General features: G+C 49.6%; 9 protein-coding genes across 9 annotated transcripts; 4 read left to right on the top strand and 5 right to left on the bottom strand.

Moving 5' to 3' along the window:
* Positions 1–2,649: 2,649 nt before the first annotated feature.
* BDV59DRAFT_157793 (Zn(II)2Cys6 transcription factor) lies at positions 2,650–4,644 on the bottom strand. The gene is made up of 5 exons (XM_073687479.1): positions 4,500–4,644; positions 4,152–4,433; positions 3,756–4,042; positions 3,457–3,693; positions 2,650–3,390 (listed from the first exon to the last, which is right to left on the bottom strand). Exons 1-5 carry the CDS (start codon positions 4,534–4,536, stop codon positions 2,824–2,826), a joined length of 1,410 nt encoding a protein of 469 aa, XP_073542627.1. The 5' UTR covers positions 4,537–4,644; the 3' UTR covers positions 2,650–2,823.
* Positions 4,645–5,442: 798 nt separating this feature from the next.
* On the bottom strand, positions 5,443–10,849 carry BDV59DRAFT_196931 (bacteriodes thetaiotaomicron symbiotic chitinase; the record flags this gene model as incomplete). The annotated part of the gene is made up of 6 exons (XM_073692800.1): positions 5,443–7,393; positions 7,463–7,949; positions 7,996–9,248; positions 9,309–9,770; positions 9,870–10,521; positions 10,594–10,849. The coding sequence occupies 6 exons, from the start codon at positions 10,847–10,849 to the stop codon at positions 5,443–5,445; spliced, it is 5,061 nt and encodes a 1,686-aa protein (XP_073542626.1).
* Positions 10,850–11,325: 476 nt separating this feature from the next.
* On the top strand, positions 11,326–14,143 carry BDV59DRAFT_206586 (uncharacterized protein; the record flags this gene model as incomplete). The annotated part of the gene is made up of 7 exons (XM_073694818.1): positions 11,326–11,447; positions 11,498–11,917; positions 11,967–12,303; positions 12,766–12,863; positions 12,920–13,158; positions 13,213–13,430; positions 13,493–14,143. The coding sequence occupies 7 exons, from the start codon at positions 11,326–11,328 to the stop codon at positions 14,141–14,143; spliced, it is 2,085 nt and encodes a 694-aa protein (XP_073542625.1).
* Positions 14,114–15,508, bottom strand: BDV59DRAFT_189757 (uncharacterized protein). The gene has a single exon (XM_073691662.1). It carries the CDS (start codon positions 15,326–15,328, stop codon positions 14,210–14,212), a length of 1,119 nt encoding a protein of 372 aa, XP_073542624.1. The 5' UTR covers positions 15,329–15,508; the 3' UTR covers positions 14,114–14,209.
* A 998-nt stretch (positions 15,509–16,506) lies between these two features.
* On the top strand, positions 16,507–17,530 carry BDV59DRAFT_206584 (uncharacterized protein; the record flags this gene model as incomplete). Its single annotated transcript, XM_073694817.1, has 2 exons — positions 16,507–16,925; positions 17,020–17,530. 2 exons carry the CDS (start codon positions 16,507–16,509, stop codon positions 17,528–17,530), a joined length of 930 nt encoding a protein of 309 aa, XP_073542623.1.
* Positions 17,531–20,968: 3,438 nt separating this feature from the next.
* On the top strand, positions 20,969–21,677 carry BDV59DRAFT_211784 (uncharacterized protein; the record flags this gene model as incomplete). Its single annotated transcript, XM_073695875.1, has 2 exons — positions 20,969–21,400; positions 21,462–21,677. Exons 1-2 carry the CDS (start codon positions 21,026–21,028, stop codon positions 21,675–21,677), a joined length of 591 nt encoding a protein of 196 aa, XP_073542622.1. The 5' UTR covers positions 20,969–21,025.
* A 237-nt stretch (positions 21,678–21,914) lies between these two features.
* BDV59DRAFT_211783 (NAD(P)/FAD-dependent oxidoreductase) lies at positions 21,915–23,471 on the bottom strand (the record flags this gene model as incomplete). The annotated part of the gene is made up of 2 exons (XM_073695874.1): positions 21,915–22,811; positions 22,884–23,471. 2 exons carry the CDS (start codon positions 23,469–23,471, stop codon positions 21,915–21,917), a joined length of 1,485 nt encoding a protein of 494 aa, XP_073542621.1.
* A 1,051-nt stretch (positions 23,472–24,522) lies between these two features.
* On the top strand, positions 24,523–24,939 carry BDV59DRAFT_206582 (RidA family protein; the record flags this gene model as incomplete). The annotated part of the gene is made up of 1 exon (XM_073694816.1): positions 24,523–24,939. One exon carries the CDS (start codon positions 24,523–24,525, stop codon positions 24,937–24,939), a length of 417 nt encoding a protein of 138 aa, XP_073542620.1.
* Positions 24,940–25,192: 253 nt separating this feature from the next.
* BDV59DRAFT_206581 (NAD(P)-dependent oxidoreductase) lies at positions 25,193–26,098 on the bottom strand (the record flags this gene model as incomplete). The annotated part of the gene is made up of 1 exon (XM_073694815.1): positions 25,193–26,098. The coding sequence occupies one exon, from the start codon at positions 26,096–26,098 to the stop codon at positions 25,193–25,195; it is 906 nt and encodes a 301-aa protein (XP_073542619.1).
* Between the last annotated feature and the right edge of the window lie 371 nt (positions 26,099–26,469).

The following is a 26,469-nucleotide window of genomic DNA, read 5'->3' as shown; positions in this document are numbered from 1 at the left end:
ATACAAATTGGTTGGATACTACGGGGTGCTCCTCGGCAAACCCCCTGGGGCCGCCATAGTACAAGAAAAGTTACCGTATGGTCTTGGGAATGTACCTAAAGTTTCAGACGGAAAAATACGGCGTAATTACGTACCTACCCACCTACCTAGAGCTTAGAAATGCTTATCCTGATCGCAAATGTTTTTCCCTTTCACAGCGGTTCCCCACACAACTGGTCGATCTGGGTCTACCTCGGGGGTCTAATGCGCCCTACAAATCAGAGTGAGATATTAGTTCTGATATCAGAGGCAATCTTAGAAGAGCAATGAGTTACCAAAACAATAAGGGTAATATCGTAAGCGTGTGGGCTCCTCCCAAGCTTTGCAATCCCTCTATGGTTTAACCCACCGTCCGCCATTCCTGGGATGATCACCTGACCAGGGCCACGGGACCAAGGTCCCGTGACTCCGCCTGCCCTATCCTGCTGAAGGCCCAGCGGGAGTCTATCAACTTCCTATTCTCTTAAGACATCTATCATAGCTGCGTTTACCAGGAGATAGGTACTAGAGGACCCGCAGCAGGAGATCTCCTCTGTATTCTCTTCTTTCCTCTTTATATTCAGTATTCTGAGAAATACATGAGTTACGTTCTTGTTCCTTTCACCTCTCGAGATCGGAGTCTCGACCCCTAGTCAGCAAATGTCCCCGTGGATTAACGTATTTCACAAACGAGCGCCGCACACAAGCGAGCGCCGCACCTCCGCTCCCGATTCCGCCTCTAGGCGAGATTTAAGTGCTTTTATCAACCAAACAATTGCATTTCCATATAAAACTAATTACTAAGTGGATTAGGACATCTAACTCTAGTATGTCCCCGAATATGACAATTAGAACACTGCGGTGGAGCTCGTACGCGTGGCCCAACTGCAGAAAGCACTAGATCTATAGGGATAGTATCCTGACCTTCCTGGACCTCATTCTCACGCTGAGATTGTTCCTAATCTCTCTGAACTGTATAGCCTTCTGGAAGAGTAAGCTGCCTAGTAGAGCGCTTCCGTTTTTGAGCCTTTACCTCATTAGAAGCGCGTAAATCATGTAGTTCTTCACGTGCAAGAACAAGCTTATTAAGATGTAATTCATGACCTTTTATAAGCTTATTTAATCGCGCCTCTAATGAAGGAATAGGGCTTTGGGAACTAAGCAGCTTTTTCACTGTAGATGCCTGCTTTTCTAGCTGCCTAGCGTTGTATGGTGTTTTAGGCGCTGAATTGGTTGACCGACTGCCTGGTGGTGTAGGGGTCTTCAGTCGAATATTCAACTTACTAAGGACCCTCTCAGGATTATATGGAACTAAGCCAGCTGCTGCGAAGCTATTCCGGATAGTCTCTGCTTTAAAAGCAGTGTCGCGGGCTGCAGGGAATGCCTCCAAAAAGTCATATTTATCAATATGGTTGACGCCCGTACGCATAAGCTTTTCCACTAAGCCTCTATACGCGTGTTTTAGCGGTGCAAAACAGCCTATATCCAAAGGCTGTAGAAGATGGGATGAATGCGCAGGCATGCAGATAGGAATAATATGGTTTTCACTGCATAATTGGTCGAACTGAGGCGTGAGATAACTTCCATGGCTATCAAGAACTAGAAGCCGGTATTTCCCAGTCGTACGGCTAGTAGTAGCAGGAATAAAGAGATATCGAAGCCAGCGAAGTCCAATTTCGTCAGTAGTCCATCCATTAGGACTAACTCCAATGCGTGAGCCATATGGAAGCTTCATATTTTCAAGCCAACCCTCTATATGAACCTTGCCTTTGAAGATAATGCATGGTGGAAGCACCCATCCAGTAGAGTTGATATATTTGATAGAGGTAACCCACTCCCGATTACCTGGCTGTATAAGAAGAGGTTTTCCAACTAGATCAGCTCTAGTAACCACCTTAGCAGTAGCTACTAGGCCTATAGCAAAGCCAGTCTCATCAAAATTATAGATATCCTCTAATGCAATACCATGTTGCATTATAGTAATTTGTACGCGATCAAACCACTCTTTAATAGCCTTAGGGTCTTCGCTTTTGGCACGTCGATAATCATATCGTCGGAAATAGCAGGATTTCACTTCGTCGTGGCGTTTAATAAAATTGGTAGCCCAGTTATGTCCAACTGATTGGATAGGTGTAGTACCACGCTCAGCAAGAAGAATATTAGCCATTTCTCGTATATCAGACGGTTTGGGAGGCGCTCCACGTTGAGCTAGCGATAGAATCCATCGTATAAGCGAATCCTCTTCATTTTGAGTCATTTTATGGTTGTTGGCGCGTGTTTCTGAGCGTGTAGAGATGCCACTAAGTCGTCGGCGGATAGTTTTTTCAGAGACATTATAAACACGAGCTGCTTCACGAATACTGCGGATTTCTTGTTGTTTTAAAGCAGAAACTGCTAGTAGGACCCTACCCTCCTGCTGAGTTGATTTTATTTGATTTTGACGCGCTTTTGGAGGCATGGTAGGTGGTTGAATTAAAAAAGGCAAAACGACGCGTAGATTTTTGATGAGGTGCGGCGCTCGCTTGTGTGCGGCGCTCGTTTGTGAAATACGTTACTGATAGAAGGTGATTGGGCATATCTGACAATAGTCCAATGCCAGAACCCATGGCTTCCACACATTTTTCTAATCAGAAATCTTTGATTGCACAACTACTTACACGATGCGAGACGAAGTCAGGGATCTGTACACCTGTTAGATGACTTGTTGAGTTGTCAGAGCAAATTCACCTTGCGATGCATGCGTGGGTAACACTTAGAAGGAATATCCCTGAAACCAACACGAGCCATTGTCTCCACATAATTCGTTCAGATAAAAGACGGCAAAAAAGAGATCTCCAGGATCATGGACCGCCAATCAACCAGTGGGCGACCGGGATGGAGCTCCGTCTGCTTCCAGTATTGCTCCACTATCCGTCGCATATAAGTAATGTTATCAATTCTCCGCCGTTGCTCCATCCGATGAATAATTCCCAATATTGTCGCTTTCTGTGTCTCGTCTTGACTGCTGGCGAGAGCAACTAAGAATATAGGCCAAGGCGACGTACAATCGGACATATCTGCGATCAAAGCTAAAGTTCTTCGCACCAAAGCATGCAATTCCAGCGAGGCCCGGCCGGTCCAGAGAAACTGAATGTGGATGTAAAGCAGTGCACCGAGACGATATAATTCTGCTGTCTGCTGTACATTTTTTTGGTTCGTTATCCACAGCTGTGGGGAGACGACCTTCTGCTGAATGGTCTCCAAGCGGTGAAATAAATCCTGAAGGATATGGAAAGCAGGCAATTCATTGGTCATTAATTGATGGCAGGCAAGATTGTTGATCGCGGAGATGATATCCATTACTTCCAAGGAGCAACCGAGCAAACCCACAATCTACATTAGTCGAGCGTGGTTAGAGCAGCAATTTTGAGAAACATGGCGTATGATGGATTGACATACAGCTGTACGGCCTTCATCATGTGCCCGTGGAATTAAGGCTTGACTACAGCTCGGGTTATCCTGACACAGGAAGGGGTTACTGAACGCAGCCAGTGTGTCATGATAGTATACCCAGCTTGTTAGAAAAGAGCTCTCCTGTAATGCAGGGTAAGCAGGATCGGACCGAGACAGTTCCAGGGTTAGGGACTTGGCACCCATCAAGTGTACTCTCCAGTTTCCTTCCGAGGCATCAAAAACCTGTGGACCTGGAGATTAGCATTTGCTCTTCTGTGGGATTTTGGAGAATACGGGTGATATACTTCATAAACACATAGCAGCATACATGCGGCAAGTTGAATCATTCTGCTTGAAGAGTCCGCATCGGAGGCTTTGCACGATTGCGATAAATATTTGATTGCCTTGACTTTCTGATCCAACGCTTGTCCCACATGCCCCAGGTAGAAAGCAGAAAGAGCAAGAATACCATGCAATAGAGCTTTGCCGGCTATATGGGTCGTATTGGTCAAGATCATTGGCAATAAGATGTTTCGAAACCCATTGGTATCATCGTCCACAGTCGTGATCATGCGCGACAGAACGGCCTCATCTAACAAAATCCAATGAGCCTTTTTGTTCTCCCCGGTCCTCTCAGTGTACATTTGTACGGAGCAAAGCCAGAGGAGTTGAAGTACCGAAACGAGGGCTGGATTACGTACAATGCGCAAGCAACACGCGATCGGGTTGTCCGCCAGGCAACTCCAAATGATGGATCTGCCTCGAGGGTGGTGGCAGAGCTACTCTCGAGACAGCGCTGAGAAAGGCAATATCCGCCACCGACATGTTAAGGAAATGATAAGACGCGGTCTGGGAGCTGACAGGAACGCGGCAAACCTGCAGCTTTGTCCATTTTAACCGCGATTTGTAGCTTTCGCAGGGTCGTCCGGTGCGGCGGCAATTATTACACAATGGCAGAGTTCGATCGCAACCAATTTTTCGACCTATAAGGAGTGAAGAGTCAGTGTCAGGGGGAATTTTGTCCGGCCGTTGTGGGCCAGTGGAATCACCTTTACAAGTCCAGCAATTTCTCTTGGCAAATGGCATTGCTGTCAGCACCTCCAGAGACAAGCCCTGCTTGTTCCCTGGCTCCCTCGGAATGTCTTTGAACCAAGCCGTTTGCAAGGCCAACCTATTGATGTGGTGGAATTTTCAGCTCTCGCCCCGCGGAGCTTACGAATTACCGCCCCAGTCGTGTCAAACAAAGAGAATCTCGCTTCAATTAAGATCCACGTGACTCGGTTCTAGAAGATTAATAAGTTTCACCGTATCGGTGACGATATTGCAGCCGCTTGCTACTTGATAAGAGGGGAAAGCATGTTTCACATGTCTATTTAAAGATAGAAAGGGGAAGGGGGGCAATAGCATGGGCAAAAGCACTAGATCTCCGGTGGTGAGTACACAACTGGTGCACGCAATTCCTGAGCGAGCAGAATACCTATTTCTACCTTACATATCTATAATTAAATGCAGGTTTCATCTCACGGGTGGGTTTTACCAAAATGGACAGCACCATTGAGTCTTAGGGAGTCTTCATTCTTTTGTTGTTTCGTTAGGATCTAAGGCGCCAAAAAAAAATTGATAATGTTGTTTGGCTAGCGACATCGTCGTCATTTAAAATCGCATATGCAATCGACAAGTGGACATATATACCTATATAGGTATTTGGTATTGCAATATGGTTGACGTATCCAGAAACCATTGCGTTCACATCTGTAAGTAATTCGTATACGCAACAAGGCGCGCTCATGCTACGATCCGGCTGATCCCAGAGTGAAAAGCGGCGCTGACCTAAACTTATTCTGGAAATGGAAAGCCAGCGACGGCGTTTCGTAGAAATGCTGTTCAGTAGAAATTCAAGTACGTATGTACTTCCCGAGCTGCCGAGCTTCTCGGTTGGGATAAAAATGACATGGGCATATCTTTCTAGCTTAAGAAGACACGAGAAATTCTTCAATCGCTACCATCCGCATCATCATCCTCAAACAGGTTCAAGGCAGTGATATCCAAGAAAAGACTCCCGAGAAGGGTTTTAAGGTTTGCGATCTCTTTCAGGATGGGATCCGCCCATGCGTTCTGGCCTTCCAACGGCTCCCAAAGAGCCTGCAGTTGGTTAAGGCGCCGTAGGATCCAATTCTCGGCGCTTTCAATATCAGGAATGACTACAAGCGCTATGTATTCCTGGTACATCTCCCTGGGATGAATATCGACCCCATCTACTGCACGAACGCGCGTTTGGTATCGGTCGTAAATGTCAATTACATTGTTGACAACGGTGGCCCAATTTTGATTGATCCGGTCGTCGTTTAGATAACTGGTGACCTGCATCGTCGTGCGAATGGCAGTTAATGCCTGCTGTGTAAGTGTGTCATCGGCGATGTTAAATCCGTTCCCGTTCCAGGTCGTATCAGACATCGTTTGATGTCCAACCCAGACGCGCGCCTTGTAACCATTGAGAACACTGTCCGCATTGGCCAAGACGTCTGGGTTGATGTCGGAGCCATACGCATTTGTGATTTCGTCAATTGGACGGCCGTTAGCGGTATATGGTCCGGTGGGATCCCACTGGCTGTACGGCTGCCAAAGATAACTGTTCTGATCTAGATACCTCTCAGGCACGGGATCGTCCCGGAAATCGCTTTCCACCAGTGTGCCATCGCCGCGGCGGGCTGTCCCCGTCATCATGAACTCTTGTGCCCGCGGCTCAGTTTGACGCTCGTGGATATGCTCCGTGACAACCCGGAGATCAGGATCATCGCTATCTGACGAGATCGCAATGTTCCCGCAGTCGTGGCAATCTTCAGCCCCAAACCTACCAGCATCTGGATTTGCTTGAAGCAAACTCTGACCGTCTTGCCCGTTGGGGTATCGATTCATGGTGATCGCCCAGTTATTTCCACTGGGGGGATGAACTGTGTAATCAACAGGGGCACCATACGTGATGGCACGAGCATCCAGATCATGGAAAAGGCTTTCATCGTATGGTTTTCCAGTCTCCGGGTCCACATCCAATGAGGGATCGAATGCACGGAGCCCAGACATAGTGCCTGAGCTCCTGCGCTTTCTGCGCTTGACAAAATCGTACGTTTCGCCGGTCTCTGGATCCAAATCTAGAGTACGATCGAACTGGTCCATTTGGCTGATGCACAGACAGTCCTGTAAACTTGAGCCTTCACCACCGCTATTACTGCAGCTCATCAGATCATGGCCCCCGAATAATGCATAATCGTTGATGGACGGTGCATCTCGCGCAGCCGGTGTCTCTGCGCCTTCATGTAGAATCACAGCATTTCCGTATCCAACAACGCTTTGAAGATCATCATCGCCCCAGGGAAGATCGCCGCGGGTGAAGGATTCTCGAGTACCCACTTGGTTGCTGAAGACTATGCGTGGACTACCATCGCTTTGTCGGTTAATACGGAGATAGCTATCGAGAGTTTGGTTGAACTCGACACCAGCGGCTACCTCCTTAGTCCCATAGAAGTCCAGGTCGAGCTTCATTTGGGAATTTGTGAAGAAGCGCAACGCCAGAATTGTTCCATCTAATGCGCTTTCCCGTCGGCGCTTCGAAGATGATGATGATGGGAGCGTCACTTTCCCCGAGAAAGGACTATCCAAAACAGAATTACTTACTCCTCCTAGATGATCACCGACAGATGTTGGTAGGCTATCTGTGACCGTCCCATCGTTCCCAATGATAAAGTTGGCCGAGAAATCACCATCGATTTCTCCCTCGCCAGTCATCTGCACCTCAACGTTGACTTGTGGCCCGAAATCACATATGCCCGGATGCGAGAAACCCCAAGCACTAACCGGACTGTTAAAAAGGTTTGCAGCGGCCATTCCCTCTGGAATAGAAAGATAGCCCTTGCCGTTGAAGTTTAAGGCTCCAGTCATTTGGAAGCTGGTATCGTAATATCCATTGGCTTCGACTATCTGGAAAGTGGGAGATATGGTGCCCACGAAGCTGTACCCAAACTCCAGCGTCTCGAGCAGGGAGCCCGAGATGTCGGCCTTAAGGAAACCATCATCATCATTTGTAGAGCATTTTTCGGGACTCTCTCCACTCAGTAGAACATCAAAGCTACTCTTTTTGAGCGATCCTTGACCCAGGGTGTATGGAGCTTGTGGATACAAGGATTTACCGGCGTTCCTGATATCGTCAAATTTCTTTTTCCAGTCGGAGGCAGCAGCACTATAGAAACGTTTGTCGAGAGGTGTTCCCGCTCGCTTCTTTTTGCTTGTCACCGGGTCTCCTTGTACAATCGAGTTCCAGTACCCCATGCTGTTGGAGTAGTCGATTCGAATATATATATCTCCAGAATCGCGTTTGACCCGACTAAAGTCATACGAGACTTCAGCGTCAAGGACCCGTGCATCGGATCCAGTTGCCCGAGCGATGTGGTAAGGCACTGTTCTATCAGTCGATGGGCGAACATCATGGAGCACCGCGTATGATCCTATTCTATTAGTCTCTGTTCTATCATGGAACTTCTCAGCGCTTACCAGGTCCGCAGCCTTCAGGCATCCGCAGGACTGTCCCTTCAGCTCCACCCATGTGAATATTGTCGCAAGTGGAATTCCAGCTCTCAGCTGGGCAAATGAATCTGACCCGACTTGGACCTTGTGCCTGTATGTTCTCGCAGTCTAACACATGCAAATCTGATCCGTCGCGGCGACGTAGCGACTGTACTGCGGTATCCGGTCCGACAATAATGATCAGTCCGAAGGTATTCACGTTGAGCTCGGTGCTGATGACACCATCACCCCCAAGATTCTGCAGATCAAACTGAGGATAATCATCCGCCGGCGGAAGAGTCGGAAAGACTTTGTCGAGTGCAACCGGCAGAAAGGGACTCAGATTCTTGGGCGAGTCGCAGCACAGGACCTTCTTACGACTGTTGCCCACGCAACTACCGCCACTGTTACCGTAGGTGTCTGTTGCCAGCTGCACGTCGTTGTCGTCACATTCGTTGTCGTCGCAGGTTCCCTTGCCCACCCAATGGCAATTCTGGAACGATGCATCAGACGGACAGCACAGGTTCTGCGCTCCCCCAAACCAACATTGTCCGAGGCGCTGTGCGACCTGAGTGGTGCCGCTTGCACATTTGCTGCCGCATGATGACCACTTGCAGGCATCTATCTGGCGAGTCCAGGTTTCGGCTTCACAACAGAACGCTTGAAATCCCGGACGCAGACAGTTCTTGGTAGCGTGTCGGGAATGAAACAGCGTCACCTCTCCCGTATGGCATTGGCCATGGCAGGATGGTCGACCAACGGAAGATTCGCCTCCTCGCCAGAGACAGCTACTGGGCATCGCGTTGAGCGGACAGCAAATAATCTTGAATTTGCTACCCTTGCAGGTATCGTCAAACCCTCCGCCATTAGGGGCCATCCCGTATCCCGCAGGGCAGCTTGGAGAAAGCGCACAGTCAGTCATAATGCACTTTTGTCCATTGAGCGAGGTCCATTTCCCCGCGTCGGTGACGACTGCACGCTGGAGTAAGGAACTATAGCTTTGGAGGCTGCGCCCCAACAACCCTGTCAGAGCAGAGAACTCTTTGTCATCTTGATCTATAGACCAAATCATCAGACCGCCGAGACCAACGTCGTTCGCCCAATCGACTTTCTGCTTAAATGTTTCGTCGTCGTCAAAACTGACCCATTGGTCGTTGGAAAAGGTAAAGTATTTCACAGCAGCGTCCTCGTCATGGACGACTTTCGGGTCTTTATCGGAGATAATATCTTGAATTTCGAAACTGGGTCCACTGGCCTCAATCCCAATGAAAGACGCGAAAAGAGTCAAAGGATTCACTTACTATGCTAATGTGCCGGCATTGTCCGTACAAGCCCCCGCATCTGCCGCTCCAGCAAAGGTGCAACCGGGGGAAGTGCAGGTGCTTTTCTTGAGGGTAAACGAGCGGCCATAGAACCCCAATCCCATGACAACCTTTTCCGGGGCAACATCGTTTCGCCAGAGGAGATCCATGGACTGCTTAATCTCCGTAAGATTGGTATGTGCCTGCACAATATCTCCAATGGGATTCTCTTTGTCCCAAACACCATGCAGGTCGTAGGTCATCATATTGGTCCAGTCTGCATATTGCAGCATGCCTGGAACATCAAACCATCTCAAGTACCAGTATGAGCTCGGGATCGTAAATGTCAGCCCGTATGGCCCATGGGCAGAATTGTCGAATGTTTCCCGGAGGGTTTTCATCAACAGGACGTAGTTTTCAGTATCGGCTTCTTTGCCGCCGCGATCTCCGGCTCCGGGATATCTGCGATGATATAAGTTTCGAACTACGCGGTTTGTTGAATCTGCTAAACATGGCATGCGAGGTATCTCGCAGATCATGGGATGGGAATGTATTACTTACTCCCAATCGATGTCGACCCCATCGAACCCATACTTCTTCATGAAATCTATCAAATTATATGCGAATGTCTGTCGATTAGCCTCCGTAGAAGCTATTTTCCCAAAGACGGGCTGGGTGTCTGTTCCATTATCACTGAACGTCCAGCCTCCGAGAGAGACGTAGACCTGAAGGTCCGAGAGACCCGATTTGAAGGTGCGGACATCAGCGGTTTGCGTAAACAAGGAAGCCGGAGTAGCACTGTCCATCGGAACAATCTCAAAGCTCGATGGCTCGATGTAGCCGAACGCAAAGTTCAGATGCGTCAGACCTTCAATAGGAATAGCGGCCGGGGGGAATGGGTAACATTCTCGACGCGCGCTCCAGGCCTCATAGTATCCAATGACTTTGCTCGTCACATCTTTGGAACTTTTCCCCGGCGGTATCGAGGGAGTCCCGCAGTTGGACGTACAGCCTTGGGAAGCATCACAGAATTCCGATGTCGTGCCGCAGAAGCCATATTTGCTGCAGCAGACATTCAAAGGGCACGTCTTGCCTGGCGGGTCGGCATCGGGGCCACATTCGGGTTTTGCGTCACATTGACTGGCGCAGTCGGAGCCGCAGAATGTATCCCCAAAGCCGCAGGTGCCGACATCACCCCCAAAGAAAGAACCGCCTAGACAGGTATCAGCACATACAGATCCTAAGTAAAACCTTGCTGAAGTGGAAACCTATAGATCATCCTCACAGCAGGCTACTGTATGGCAGGGAATATCCTTTGTGCATTGATAAGGATCCAACCGGCGATGCAGCATATGCGTCGTTGTTCCATTTGACTCCGGTTGCCAGTGGTCTCCGGGCAAACGGCTGCGAAAGCCAATGGCTTGTGGCTTGTCATATCTCCATACATTGCCAAAGGAGATAAATCCAATGATAGAGAGGACGGCCACGGCGAGAGGGAAATAGCTGAACTGCCGAGACGGTCTCGCAGCTTCGGCCGGCATGGTAATAAGGGTTTGGGTATCTCATTCAAGTATATTCTATGACTTGAGCATCGCAGAGGGGCCTCCATGACCTTCAAGTATGACATGACTGCACCCTGTCAACCCATTACAAAGCTCTCCCCTGCATACTACGGGTGTGCTCACACTTACATCAAAACACGTCACGGGATGAATATCATTCTGTTGGTGATTTTCAGTGGCTGGAGACGATATCCAGAACTTGGTATGCAACCCAACAACTGGTTTCATCAGGGGATAGAGTGCATAAGTGTCCGCGCTAGGCATTGATCCCGGTCTGGGCAAATAAGCGTGAAGTATAGCGATGCGGGGTTTCCAAGGAACGGTAGAATGTCAACTGATTGCTGTAATAGCGGTTTCAAGCGAATTGGAAATGCGAAGTATATCTCGCCAGTCCAGAGGGGACCAAATATGGTCTCTGAAATGTCCAAATTAACCCACAGCGAGCCCCCAACATAATGGCAATAAATCTGGCCTTCCTCTTTCTCGCCAATTTCGCCCAGGCACAGGTCTTTTTGACGGAAAGGGATGGAACCACCTTGAGTCTGGGTTATCCTGACTCTCTTTCAGCCGCGTGCCAGTGAGTTGGAGTGATGTCTTGTAGAGAAGACCCGTTAACCAATCCTACAGAGCCACATACAATCAGACCGTCCAGTGCAATTCCACACTTGGATCCGTTGCATTTGACGGTCTTTTCCCTTCTGCTAATGAGCTGGCTATCCTTTGCACGAGTGATTGTCTGGGGTCATTGCAGTCATTCCGGTCCCAGCAGAGTCAGGTCTGCTCAGCAGAATCATACCAATTAGATGGTCAACTCGTCCCTGCAAGTTACAATATTGATCTTCTGCTATTCACCTATAACTACACTTGCATCAGGGATACATCTACAAAGGATTTCTGTGCTCCATTAGTCGACCAATGGTCGCAGAATGGACCAACAGCGGAGCAATCCTGTTCCGATTGCATGTTGCATACGTTCCAGGTCGAGCTCGACTCCTCCTTTGCGTATGACGACGAGTTTGCCAACTATTTTCGGTCTCTGACATCCTCGTATGTGAGTCCTAGACTTGGGGCTTGGTTTGACACTAACTAGCTGTAGTTGTGGTGCCTCTGGTTATCCCATCACGTCCCCGCCTCCGTACACGGTTTCAACCACCGCAACAACGACATCATCCTCAGCCGCCTCATCGGAAAGCTGCGCCTCTACTTATACACTCCAGGATGGCGACACCTGTTCAAGCATCAGTGAAAAACTGAGTGTCTCGACTGCCATGCTTCGGTACCAGAATGACCTGGCTGCGGACTGTTCCAACTTGCCCGAAACAGGTACCTCGCTGTGCGTCCCTTCAACTTGCAAGCTCCATGTACTCCAAGCAAATGAAACGTGCTATGGTATCACGCAGGCCTATGATGGGAGTTTCACGGTTACACAAATGGTATCGTGGAACCCCGATATCAATCGGGACTGTAGCAACTTAGAAGCGCTCGTAGGAGCCCATCTTTGTGTCAGGTTTGACCCCCTACGATGACGTATGACTTCTCCATGCTGATTATAAGGATAGCGCACCAGGGACCACTGGAGGATCCTATTTCACTAGTACAGCTGTCTCGACCACTCAGGTGCCTACGTATGTCCTTCGCTTGCTTGTCATGGTATGGCTATAGAAGCTGACCTTTCGTGATCTCCTCAGATCGATCCCTTCCAATGTGGTAGCCGGAACCAATACAAGATGTGCCAGATACTATGAAGTCGTTCCAGGGGATACATGCAGTTCGGTGACGGTGATGATGGGAATCAGCCTAACGGACTTTTTCTTTCTGGTGGGATCACAGATGCTGTCTACTCTATAATATCTTCCTTTGTCGAAGACCGCGTACTAACCAACTGACTGCAACAGAACCCTGAAATTAACAACCCAAACTGCACCAACCTGTTCAAAGGGTATTCCTACTGTGTCGAGGCGGTGGGTGACATTACAACATATCCGGGTTATGGGTATGTTCATGAACTCTCTCTTGTCGGTTGGACCAGGAAGCATTAACGGAACCAAGCGGGAACACAAACCCCTGCCTAACCGTTCCGGTCCCGTCAACATGCATGGCAACTGGTGCAGTCTCGACCGATACGGCTTGGACATTTCCAACGTACACCACCACAGCCACGCAACCTACGTCTTTGCCGCTAGCCCCGGGAACATGGTCCAACTGCTCAACGTATACGCAGTACTATACTCCCCTTCGGAATACATCTACGGTTAACACGTGTTACGTGGTTTCGACTATCTATGATGGTAAGAACCGAGTCCTCCCCAGGCCACGGATGCGAATACCTAAACGAACGACAGTGGACGTCTTGGACTTTGTTTCCTGGAACCCTTCGTTAAGTTATGATGCTGCAAACCCGGGCAATTGTCAACTTCAGCCCGGGTATCAGTACTGCGTTCAACTGACGGTGCCCTCCGCTACGCCCACCATCACTATCACATCCCAAACGTCCGCAACGACCACACAGGAGCCCACTAGCACGGGGGCAAACGGAGAAGCAACTCCACTACCAATCCAGGTAGCTCCCTCCTATACCTTATTTAGCTTTGTTCAGCCTGTTTGCATATCTGACTCTAATAGTCCGGAATGATCTCGAACTGTGGCAAGTTCGAACTCGTCACTACTAACGCCAGCTGCTATGACATCGCCGCAGCAAATAGTATCACACTTTCCGAGTTCTATTCCTGGAACCCAGCCCTCAATGGGGACTGCTCCGGTCTCTATCCGGACTACTATGTTTGTGTCGGGCTACTTTCCGGAGCAACTCCAACAACCACATCAAATGGAGGAGCAAATACCACTCCAACGCCAACCCAGAGCGGAATGGCGAGTGACTGCGACCGTTTCTACTTGGTCCAAAAAGACGATGGGTGTGCCGATATTGCCACAGCGGAGGGCATTTCTCTTTCGGATCTGTATTCCTGGAATCCGGCTCTGGATGGGGACTGTTCCGGATTGTGGCCGGACTACTATATTTGTGTGGGCCGGTCAGGATCTGGCGGGACAACGACAACGACAACCACCTCCGCTCCTGGTGGCACACCCACGCCGACCCAGGCCGGTATGACAGCCGGTTGCCAGAGCTTCTACCTGGTCAAGTCAGGCGACGGCTGCTATGACATTGCGACGAGTCATGGGATCGCGCTAGATCAGTTCTACGCGTATAATCCGGCGGTGGGGAATGACTGCAGTGGACTATGGCCTGATTATTATGTCTGCGTTGGAAAGTAACATGACAAACTCGTGTATATTCTCAAATCCATTAGGTAGACCTGACAGTGCTGGATCGATTCACAATTACATTAACCGCGCCGGAGGCGGCCAAATCCCGTCTCGTGGACGTGTCGTAGGATGCTTCCAGGTGACATAATGAAGAGTCTTGAACGTGGAATCCAATCGATACGGTTTCCGTCGGGCCTCTTCCGTTGCGAAGTCCCGTTGGGTGAGACGGGCGAAGAGCGTCGGGGCAATATGTTTGATGTCGATCTTGAGGGGAGCCAGGTCTTTTTGCTCTTCTTTTTGCTCTTTCTCTTTATCGAAGCTGGGGATTTTCGGCTCCCACAGCCAGACAAACGGCCTTTTCGAGTCTCGGGACTGTAGGGCCTCCCGGTCGACGAATAAGAAAGAGTCCGTCCGTAGACCTGTTAGAAATTCGCCCTGATCTCTCTTTTCAGCGAAAAGATCACGCAGATCCCGGTCAGAGGAACTATCGATAGGAACCCAATGTAGGGTAAACTTGCCAACCACCTCATCTTTAATCATGTCCGGCTGATAGCGCAACCCATGACCAACGGCCGTCTTAATCTGCTCCTGGAACGCCGCCCAATCCTCTCCATCCGTATAAAAGCCCATGAGTCCACAAACCTCGCTATCCGTATCCGAGAGCACCTGCTCCTGCCACGGAACCTTCATGGCAAACATATTATGGCGTATATCATCGTCATTAAGAAACTCCGCCGCGGCCGAACTCGCCTGAAGGCCTCGTTTGCGCACTACGCGCGCATTTGCCCGAGCTTCTCTTATGTCCTCCGTCCATGCGGCCTCCATAGCTGCATGCAAGAGATCCTGATCGGCTTTACTTAGACGGTGAAGGTAGCGGAGCCATCGCCCCCCTTCGCCCGGGACAAGTCCGTTCACGAGTGAGGCCGCCTCGTGATAGGAGAGGGAATCGCGCTGGTAGATGGCTTTACGGACTAGTTCAGAGAAAGTAAGACCGCAGGCTTGTTGATATCGCTCGTCTTCCTCTGGGCGTGGTGGACGATGAGTTATTGTCCTTCGTTCTTCATCTGTTAAGGACGATGGGTTGTCAATCGCCCGGTGGTACAGAGCGCGGGTTGTCTCATCTAGGACCACTGGAGAGTTGTCTTCGTTTGGGTCGGGGAAAAGGTCCGACATTCGCAGGCGTTGTTGAGCCATTATCGGGCATCGATGTGAGGAGATCAATGGAAGTGAGTGGATTTCTCTCTGAGAGTAGACACGGCGCCCCTTTCAGCGCAGGGAACTTAAGCGTAGTGTCAGAATGACATAATTACTGGGATATGACAGTGCGGGGTTCTTGACTAGATGCAGGGAACGGAACTGGACTGACTGACTGAGTAGTGGTCGTTGGAACAATGTTGGACAATCGACTGGCAGAATTGACTAGGCGGTGTGTTCTAACATGACGTAAAACTAATGGGGTTTCATAAAAGACTACAGAATAAAGGTATGTATGTATATGACCAAGCAGTGGCGTGATTACGAGGACTGGCTCAATCTATGCAGAGCCACCTGGTTTCAGGATTTGATGCTTAGTGTCAAATTATGGGGCTCTATATCCACCCTGATCTGATATATGGTTCCGATCTATAGAGGTATTGAATCAGCCTCTGGTCCACCGCGCTCGCAACCAAGGAACTTATATGTATAGACTTCAGAAGTCACTTCAGGTTATATCTCCAATGTTCTCCGTCATGCCTATGGGCTAAGATAGGTGGTGCCTTACCTGGCGGTATAAAACGGGCCCGCCGTGCCAGGAGACTCACCATCCAATGCCCGCGAATAGTCTGCGACGGTGGCGGGAAGTGACCGGGTAGTAGCGTAGAGGATGTAGCCAAAGGTCTAAGACTTTTTTTTTTCCCTTTTATTATGGTTATTGTATTATTGATATAAGGGGATGGGAATTAGGGCTTACTTACTGCCCGGTCTGATCTTTAGGGGAAGGCCACATATACGGATATTTCCTAGGCGTTTCCAGTAGAGTAGATAATTTTCATCGGTTCAAGCTCTTCTGAATATTCCTTTTCCCTGATCTTCAGTTTTATGAATAAGTAGATCGGGATACACTGAAGATAGCGAGAGCTACTAGTCTAAGCCTCTGACCATCCCTAAACGGGGCCATCCTTCGGACGCTCTAGTCTATCTAGTCCAATCAGCCAAAGTAACACTGCACTTAGTCCCGATGCTTAGCCTAGTTGATCACAAGGCTTGTCGAAGAAGAGATATATATACGCCACCGATGACCCCGCAGCGCATTTGTTTCTTCTGCAATCCCCATCGCTCTCTTTCCGCTGATAAAAAAATAAAAATAAAAATAAAAAGCAAAGAAAACAAACATGGGCGACGCCAGCTTTGGAATTGCCTCTGTCGGCGTGATTGGCATGACCGGTTATGATCAATACGCATCGCAGAACCAACTCGACCGCTCCGTCGCCACCAAAACCGGGCATCCAGACGCCACGGCTCTCGCTCACTTATCCCAGACGCTGTATATTCCTCGGCACGATGGCGGAGCCGCATACTTGGCTATCCGCGACGTCAGCTCTCAGTATGCAGCGGTCACAGGGAAGCTGGCCATCGGATCCAGCCAGTACGTGGTGGCCTTGGGGCTGATGCCGAAACCCTGCAGCGATGCAACAGACAGTTCGAGCGTCCCAGTCTCGTACGAGGCGGATTTCAACGGTCTCGGCGATGGAGAAGCCGTTGTGGGGTCGGTGAGATCTCATGCTGCATCACCTTCGCAGGAGGTGAAATTGTATGTTGCATCTTCTTTCCTTTTCTTTCTTTCTCTCCCCCTGAATGTCACAGGAAACAACAATAGATAACCACTAAGTAACTAACCAACTCAGGTCCATACTCACCAACGAAGACAAAGCCGCCATCCTTACGACAACGAGTGGCACCTCCGCCACGGAGATTCCCCTCGAAGTTACATATCCCCTTCCCCCCTCGACCACCCGCGACGGCACCTTCAAACACCCCTATTTCTCCTTCCAGATCCCGGACGATTCGTCGACCTTCGAATGGCAGATCCATCCCAGCCAGCAGGGGCGCATGCGGTATACCCTTGTCCGCCGGGCTGCGTCGGACCAACAACAGCAGCAAGTCAGTGATTCTGATATCCAGGCTATATACTGCCACATCGGGGTCGGCGCGTCGCTGTCCCTTTCGTATAGCGAGGGGGTACTACTTCTTCCTACGCGACAGGACTCCGTTCGAGAGAGTCTCGTCGTGGCTAGCGCACTGGGGATGCTACGGCGGCTGCGGGAGCTTCATGGGGGAAACGATAGGAGTGGAAAGGGGACCAAGAAGAAGTCACGCTTGGGGGCAATGAGGGGGTTATTTGGGAAGAAGGAGTAAAGACTAAAAAAAGAGAGAGAGAGAGAGAGATTATTTAGCATACTAAACACCGTCGCAATGCTGTGCCCTATCTTTTTCCTCGGTGTGGCGGGATTCTGGTATTGGGTGTTCGCGGTTATTCTGCCGAATATAGACTGTGGTTCTTGAGCGTTTTACGGCCTTACTTTGCGGTAACATTATCCTCAAGATGCTACTGGAGTGTATGCTCTTTTAGTTCCATTGCTTTATATATTCAATTCTTCTGAAGACTGACACATACGATCACAGGGTGTGGAAAATAGGGCTTCCCGTCCGCTCAGCCGTACTCAAGCCACACTCATCCACGCGGTCATTTCTTAATGAGCCCTTAACTCAAATGTTTTTCTGAAATGCCAATTATGGGGGGTGCAGCCACTTTACTATCATTGCTGAGCTTTGTAGGGTGTTGTCCTTATACAGGGAACGCGTATAGTTAGGGTAGAATATTATTCTTTAGCATAAGTACTACCTATAGTAGATAGCTCGCTTCTATTGATTAACAGATTAATTAATCGGAGGAACTTCCTTTTCTCTTAAGAGAAGTTCCCCTCTTTTTATAGGAAATCCCCTTTCTCAATTCAACCTGGAACAGTGCCTTAGATTCTAGGCGTAAATCAATAACATAGGGGATTATTCGGCTCCCGATATTCCAATCTTGCTGGAGCGTAGTCTCTGTAGCATCCACCAATTGCGCAAAAGGGTCTGTTCTCTAATTTCACGCCCGGTTTTGGTCCTCGGAAAATAGGCCTCGCTGAAATTGTTGTGGATAACTTATCTATTTCCTGGCAGTCAGACGCATATCAGATGCAATCCGTATTCTCTAGTCAAACGCCCCTTCGAGGCCGTCAAAATTCATTACCGTGCACTTGTATTCCTACCGATGGCAATCAAATAATTTATAAGCCTTCCAGGGTTCAAAGCGGTTCGCATCACGCCAATTGCAAACATTGACCGATGGCTTTTATCGAGATGGATCAAGATGGATTAGAAAAATCCTTGCAAGCCATAAAACTCTACGCAGCTAATGGGACCACAGTGTCAAGTAGACCAAGGGACACGTTGAAAGCAGAGAAATACGACCAAACTAGCAGAACCCGGAGATGCATCCAATCGTCAATCTGAGATATAATGAACATTGATCCTATGAACGTCAAGACACAATAGCGGAGATCGGCAATTACTGCTAATCGGATCTGGACCTGGCCATTTTCGCAAAGGTCTTCCCGGCGCTAAATGGTAGCTAACATATGCTAGACGAGGTGAATCAACTGAGGAGGTCGATGGCTCATTGTGCTTAAGACCATCATCTATGTGGGTCAATAAGAATGTGGGGAAATTTAATCCCCGCAGTCTTTCCCATTGGAGCCGCGGCTCCCGACAATGGGCATTGATAGTACTTCGGCCTCAAAGAATTACGCCTTTCAACGGCCTTTCCAGCTCCTAACGAGTGTCCAGGGTGTTCTGAAGTCCATATCACAGCAAGGGCAGCATTAGTAACCCGAATCATGGACTCTTACCGCCTCCGGACGTCTTCTACTCGAGGCGGCCCTACGTCTTGCTCTCTGACACAGACGCCCGCAGTTGGTCTGATGACTTCGAGCATCTCACACGAGTTGTTTGAGCGTCTTGATACGGAATTCGCTGATAATACTGGTTATGGTGTTCTGCCGACCATTCCGGCACCGCAAATACCAGATGATGTGGAGTCTACTGAGGTATTCGATGTAGCCATCAGCAAGGATAGCTCCATTTCGAGCTTGGTGGATCGTTTGGCATATCAAACGGAAGCCGATATGTTTGCCCCGTTCATTGACGAACTTCAACCTCTATTTGCGTACGGGTCCGATGACAGAGAGTCCGGAGCACTGGGCCGAAACAACACTGTTCCCACCCGCAATTCGCCAGTTTGCATTGATGCTGAGCCGCATAGACCCACACGAGCAGCTGACGTACAGCGAGACCTCGGCAGTATGCCGAAGGACACAGGGCTACCGTTAACCGGGCGCAAACGGAAGCAATACCACTCTTGCGACCCTTGTCGTTCCTCAAAAAGAGGATGCGATCTGCCGATGGATATCGACATTCGCGATAAGAGACCCGTGAGTCCTTGTTCGACGTGTCGCACGCGTGGCCTGGAGTGTACAGTGGTTTGGCTCGCGAGCCGACCACTCCCCCAACCTGCCACTAAGCAAGCAAGAACAGACACCATCGGGAATAGGAGACTCAGGAAAAAGAAGGACCACCTACCGGACACACCAGTACAGGATGAACTGGCATCTGTCTCGGCGTCGGAGTTGGAACTGGTTCGACAAGTCACGGCATGCGAGGCATATTCGCAACACTTTAGTCTCTACGTCGATATATGGGATGTGCCAATGACAAATTGTATATCTCATCCATGTATACCGCCCTGCTATCGTACCGGTGTCACTGGCTTAGCGGATCTAAGCAAAAGCGCTCCCTTTGGCAAGTATTTTGATCAGGCTCAGTTGTGGATCAATAGCTGCTGGCCAATGAATTCGGCATCATGGGACCCAACCTCATCTGCACCCCATCTGTTCTTCGCCGCTAGCATCCTCGATGCACTCTTTCAGCAGCCAGGTGGCCAACCATATCCGACATCTACCGAATCACGCAATGCATCAATCAACGAAACATACAGATGGGTCGCTCTTGCGACAGCAGCACAGTTTGCGGTCGCCAAAAATGGGCATGATTATCCCTCACCACGGGGGCGGGATATGGCGGAGACTGCATGGCACAAGGCCAGACAGTTAGTCTTTGAAAACATTGCGGCCACAAGCTCGTTTCGCCTAGCACTGTCACTACTGCTGTTTGGTATAATCTTAGTGCCTACCCCGGTGACGCAGCGCAATATGGAAGACGCTATCTATGCCAACTGCGAAGGCATCCGTCGCCTGCAAAAACTCTGTGCTCATGCTCGTTCCTTTTTTCCGGAGAATCGTCAATCGAAAATCCATTTCTCGCGAATGGGCAGACGCCGGGCCACTGAGAAATCTCACCCCATTCAATCATTACCTTCTCCCGTTCGAGCAAGGGGTTTGGAGTTAGTCGGTGCCCTGGAGTGGCTGGCAAATATAAATAACTGGACTGGGATCATCATTTCTCGAGGACAGACTTGCGCAAGCGCTCCCCCTCTCCATGACAATAACGCGACTAACGTATCATCAACAACGGGCGCCACTCAGCAGGCAGTCGCAGGCGATCCTGTGGAGCCAGCTGAGCATGAACCAGGGCTCTACGATATGGTTGTAACGCGGTCCAGAAAAGAAGCGCAGCCCGTTACTGCAGTGTGGAGCAGAGGCCTCGAGGAGGACAACGTAATTTCGCGCTGTACACCGATCTGCATCTGTCGTTATCCTATTGTTTAAGTCGTTGGCACTCTTGACCCTGGCTGTCCATGATTTTCAGGATAATGAGGGCGACTACGAAGAGATCCACCGACATTGTGCCACAATGAGCACGCTGGTTGACCTCTGGAGGATGACCTTTGGTAAATTCAACGAGAAAACTAGATCAAGTCTCCAGCAGTCGGGGCCCGGCCTACGGCGCCTAGTACTCTTTTGCTCTGTTGATGGTGATCTCGCAGTGCTACAATTTTATGAGCTTGTTAGCCAACTTCAGTCCGAGCTCGAACTGCAGGCCTCCGGGTCTGGAAAAGAGCAGCTCTGTGTTGCTCTCCAGTCAGTGAGTGCTCGTTGTAACGAGCACCGGCTACTAAGCGCTATGCAAATCTCTTTCCTGCATTCGACTGTCCAAGGAATTTCGAGCCCTGGCTTCCAAGGGAAGAGTGGTTTGAAGGCTTACATTCAAGATATCGCTGCACACCCGGTAAGAACCATGGATCCCTTTACCGCACTTTCCCCGGGCTGACTGACCTGGGGACCTAAAGCGCCCTTACTTAGTAGTCGAAGCTCTATCACTTGCTGCCAAAGTTTTCAGCGAGGAAGTGCACAGCTGCGTCGTCCAAATGGACACAAAGCGCGCTTCAGAGATGACAGCCCACCTTGACACCTGCCTGAAAGGATTACAGGGTCTTAAGCAGACTCTGGTAATGTTTCCAGATGTTAGTCGTAAAGTTCCATGGGGCCGGAATAAAGGGGATTGAATAGTCACCGACTCCTAAAGATGTATACACTTTTCCTACAGCTATAAGCATGTCAATTTCAGGGTTGTTGTGTGAGGTATGTGAAGGGTTTATAGTATTGGCTTCAACTTGGGTTTTTAATTTGTATAAACCTAAAAGACACGCTATAACTTGATCTACCTGTACTAGGCATGACCCCGCTGGCTTCAGTCCTTCACTCGAAAAGGCACATCGTTCTTCACAAAATGTATGTGCATGTTAGCGATTAAAGAATGATTGGAGAGCAGCCCCGGTGGTCATAGATGGTCCCGTCAAACGCTTTTCAGTGCTTAAAAAGACATCTGGGAGCCACTCTGGCTTCGTTTCCCCTAAAGCCATGCGAGCAATTGCCTCGCCGGATGACCAACATTGACCCATACCGTAGCCATTGAAACCGGCAGCTATCCATTCACCCCCAGAAACATCTCTGCCGCTTAATGCGACCGGCACCGCCCCGACTATTGGTTGTTGATCTGCCGTCATGCTGAGAATTCCGGACCAAGTGTGGTGAGGATCCATAGCAGATATAGTAACACCAGTTGCAGGATCAGTCCAACCTCTCGCAAAGATCTTCTGGGGCAATAGCGTTTTGAGATTATTTGCCGCGTCAGTGCTAAAGACTGTATCGTTTGAGCTGATAAAGTCGTCGATCGTTTGCAAATCCCCACCATAGAAGAGGTCCCCAGTTTGGGCATTTTGTTGCATCCAATAGAGGCCCTTTTCCACCATCCGGGTCTCCGGGTCGTACTTCTGCCGTACATGCCAGAGCCATGCCATGGGTCGATTGCCAAACTGCGGTCCTGGCTGTGCGCAAGACATAGTCAGGCGGCATGGGAAGATAGGACCCCGAATTTTGGGCAGAAGGTGGCCGGTAAAACCACTGGTACAATGAAAGACCTTTGCGGCTCGCAACATTCCTCTAGGGGTGGTCAGAATGTAGGGATATGCGCTTCCCTCTGAAAGAGTGATCGACATCACAGGTGTGTTGGTCTCAACAGAGAGGCGCTGCGGGTAGCGCTCTAGAAGGCGCTGAAAGAGACCGGTGACGAGTTTATATGGCCAGAACACGTGGGATTGGATGGTGAAAGCGCCGACAATATTCTTAAGGCCATATTTCTATGGACAGAGTTAGTACGTTACACACAACAAAAGTGTTTAGATGTTGGTTGGAGAGAGCATGGATTGTACCTTCTCGGCGTCTTCCTTACTAACCGGAAGACATTTTCTTGTGTTCTCGGGAACATGTTCATCGAACATGCGGAAAGATTCCCCAAGTTTATTATAGCCCTCACTGTCGTTGGCAGTAATGGCGGTTTCAACCTCTCTGATCTGGCATTCATCATAGAGACCTTCGGCTTTGGCAACCCTCCTGATCTCCTCTAAGGTCCTCTCACAAAATCGACCAATCTTGGTTGCCGATTCTATTCCAAAGGTCTCAGCAAACGACGCAAAGAACGTCGGCGCGTGGCTTGACAAGAATCCCCCATTGCGGCTTGTCGCACCGGTAGTCAGTCGTCGAGCTTCGAATACTGTAACAGACTTGTTGCCCGATAAGCTGTTCTCCAGGACAGACTTTGCAACACTGCAACCAGTGATGCCCGAGCCAATGATGGCAAAGTCAACGGTTTGTGGCAACGTGTCAGATTGAACATCGGACAGGCGGTGTGGTGGCTCTTGCCAGGCCGCAATAGTCGGGTTTTGCCGGGGGAGTTGGGGGTCTTGTTCGATTTGTTTGAGCAGTTTCACCACAAGTTCCTGGGGAAGTTCGGCTGCCATCTTGCATGATAGAGAAAACTAAAAGTCCAAGAAGAAGATGTACAGTTGACTACTCGATCAGAGGCAGAGGGCAATTTATGTATTTGAAATGCTTCACTGACGTCGTCTCGCAGCCGCGGTTCAGGGTCAGGATAGAGAAGACTTCGTCTGTCAATGAGCCCTGCGGCTTCCAAAGCGCAAAACCTAGAATAACTTGTACAGTACACTCCGTTTGGGCAAGTTACCTTGGCTAGACTATTCACCCTTTTCTATTGCGCTGCCGCGGTTTTTTTTTTTTTTTTTTTTATGATGTTGGTCTACCCCAACATCACTACGGTATGTCAGGACTATGATGATTGACTCGGACCCGGTCACGAACACGGAGCCGCGGGTAATCCAGTACATCAATGTAAGTATATGCCAGATAGTATTGTGAAGAGTATTGATTGAGAGATGATTGGCGTGAGAACAGTCTCTGTTGTAAAGATAGTATATCTAGTTGCGGCCTTCGTCCAACCCCCTGTAATTTCTACCCAAGATGATACTTGAAACTGTATCTAGTGACCCGCCGGACGGAGCAGTAAAAGTATTGCAGGCAGTCACGGAGTGCCCCGGTGTGAGGCCGTAGATCCTAGGGCCTTCGTGTAACACAAGACTAGGCTACTACCTCCGTATATTCTCTAATTCCAGACTACTCACTGGGTATAGATGTCCATAAATGGCCAGGATGGCCTCCGACTACCATCTGTTTGAAACCACGGCAGAAGGGCCTCATAAATGGCCTCACCAACCGGTTATCATTCATCAAGTCTGCCTTGAGGCGGCTTCAGTTAACTTCGAGAACGGGCGCATCATCTACAGTATTTCCTCATAGCCGCGGCAGCCTGAGTGTCCCACAGCCGCGGGACTCGGCGATGGGGCGGATTCCATGACGTTGGTTAACGCCATAAACGGGTATATGGAACGATAGTATAAAGTCTGCACCTGGCAGGATTATTGCATGTTACTATCAAGTATATTTAACTATCAAACGACGTTTACAACTTCGCAAGCATCACTAGCGTCCACCGCAATGTCTTTCAAACTCATCAATCCTCCGTCAGTCCATGAGGCCTGGCCAACATATTCTCATGTCCAAACCACGCCTATCTCGCCTACCTGCACTCTCGTGACCATCGCCGGCCAGGTTGGGGTAGATGCTAAAACGAAGGACATACCGAGTTCTTATGCAGAACAAGTTAAGCTCGCCTTGGAAAACCTGAGAGAATGCCTCAAATCCGTGGGCGCGACCCCGAAAAACCTTATCAAGCTCAACCACTACGTGGTCAATCTCGATCCGGAGGATACCTCAAGGTCGGAGATATTCCTCGACTTTGTGGCGGGTCATCGCCCACCTGGTACTCTGGTGGGAGTTGCGGCTCTGGCGCATCCAAAGCTGTTATACGAGGTGGACGCCATGGCCATTGTGCAGGAGAAAAACACTCTGTAATTTAGAGCAACGCATGTACCTATTTCGTGTCCTAGCCTGGTTTTGTGCCGAACTTGGCGAGCCTGTCTACCGCTTCTTGCCTGTCTAATCGGAAACATGACCACCGTTTATCAGCTCACATTCGCTTGCCAATATTCTTATTTCTTGTGAGAACAACAACTGTTCCTATGTTGAATTAAAAGCTATCGTGGCGGTCCAGGTAAAGAGTAAGACATGTGGCCATGAGTGCCCTATATAGTGCACCCCGCTACACTTAGGTATGTCCTGAGATGGTCTTTATCAAACTGCTCATTTCTTCGGCCTCTCCCCCTTGCGCGACTCTATCCTGCATCAGATCCAATATCGGGTTGAGCATTGCGCTGGAAAGCCCCAGTTCGGAGTGCGTGCGCATCATATTTTGTAGTGTTTGTATCAGTAGGCTCAATGGCATGCCTTCACCATCCTCTCTCAGGTATTTGCCATTATCAATCTGCCGTGCGAAGTCCCGGAGAACCTTGGGATAGCTCTGCGAAAGCAACGGGATCAGCTCCTCCGACAGGAACCGTTCTGCGCCACCTGCGACGTCCCTTTTTGATGACTTTATAACTGCCACTGACTGCAGGAAGCCCGCCGCGATGCCGAAGAAAGCATCCATCATGATGCATCCTTGCAGCGAGGCTAAACCAGGGTCATCTCCAAGGTAGGATGACCGGCCGAGGATTTTAAAACCGTCCTTAATGAATAGAAAGGCCTCCTTACCACCAGCGTAGTAAATTGAGGACTCCGGTAGTCCTATATGGGCTGGCGTTGCGAGGATAGCACCGCGAAGGTAGGCCGAAAAGGATAGGTACATTGCCAATTCCTGTGACTGCTTTGTCTGAGTACGAGTCCCGGATGTATAGTCTATCAAAACTCGACCAGCACAGGAAGTAGGATTGATGTTCTCCAGAACGTCGTGGACAGCCGTGGGATTAAGCAGGCAGATGATGACTAGAGGGCTTGCACCAACGCATTCGGCCACAGAAGACGCTGCAACAGCACCTTTGGCGGCCAGCGGACGAACTTTAATGGAGGATCGATTCCAAACGGTTGTTCTCCATCCATTCTCCACAAATTTTTGAGCAAGCGCTGAGCCCATTGCTCCCAGGCCTATGATAGAAACGGAGTGTTCAGCAGCCATGTAGGCAATTGGGTAGAGTACAGGAGGGAAGGGCAAGCGGCAGTTTAGAGTAGAAAACGGAGGTTGAGGCCTTTGATGTCAAAATCTCAACTTTGGATTCCAAGATTCCCTAAGCTGCCGGGCGTGAGACTATAACTATCTACTGGGTTTTAGCATAGCTGTTAGCAAGCCGCTGGAGAACGGCGTCATCGTGTTTGCGGGTTCGGAGCCGACAGTCTCTCCCAGTTTTCCTTGCCGTCAACTATGTCCTCCTACTGTGGTTTCCCGTAGATGCCGGGTAAGTACAGGGTACACGAGCAAGATTCTTTTCTAGATGGGTTAATTCATCCTTAGTTTAGCGTTTAGCTGCGGCACCTGATCCGCGGCTCCGA

This window comes from Aspergillus ambiguus (genome assembly GCF_047715705.1).
Source record: "Aspergillus ambiguus strain CBS 117.58 unplaced genomic scaffold BDV59scaffold_75, whole genome shotgun sequence".
Lineage (NCBI taxonomy): Eukaryota > Fungi > Ascomycota > Eurotiomycetes > Eurotiales > Aspergillaceae > Aspergillus > Aspergillus ambiguus.
This window is presented reverse-complemented; position numbering and strand designations above follow the sequence as displayed.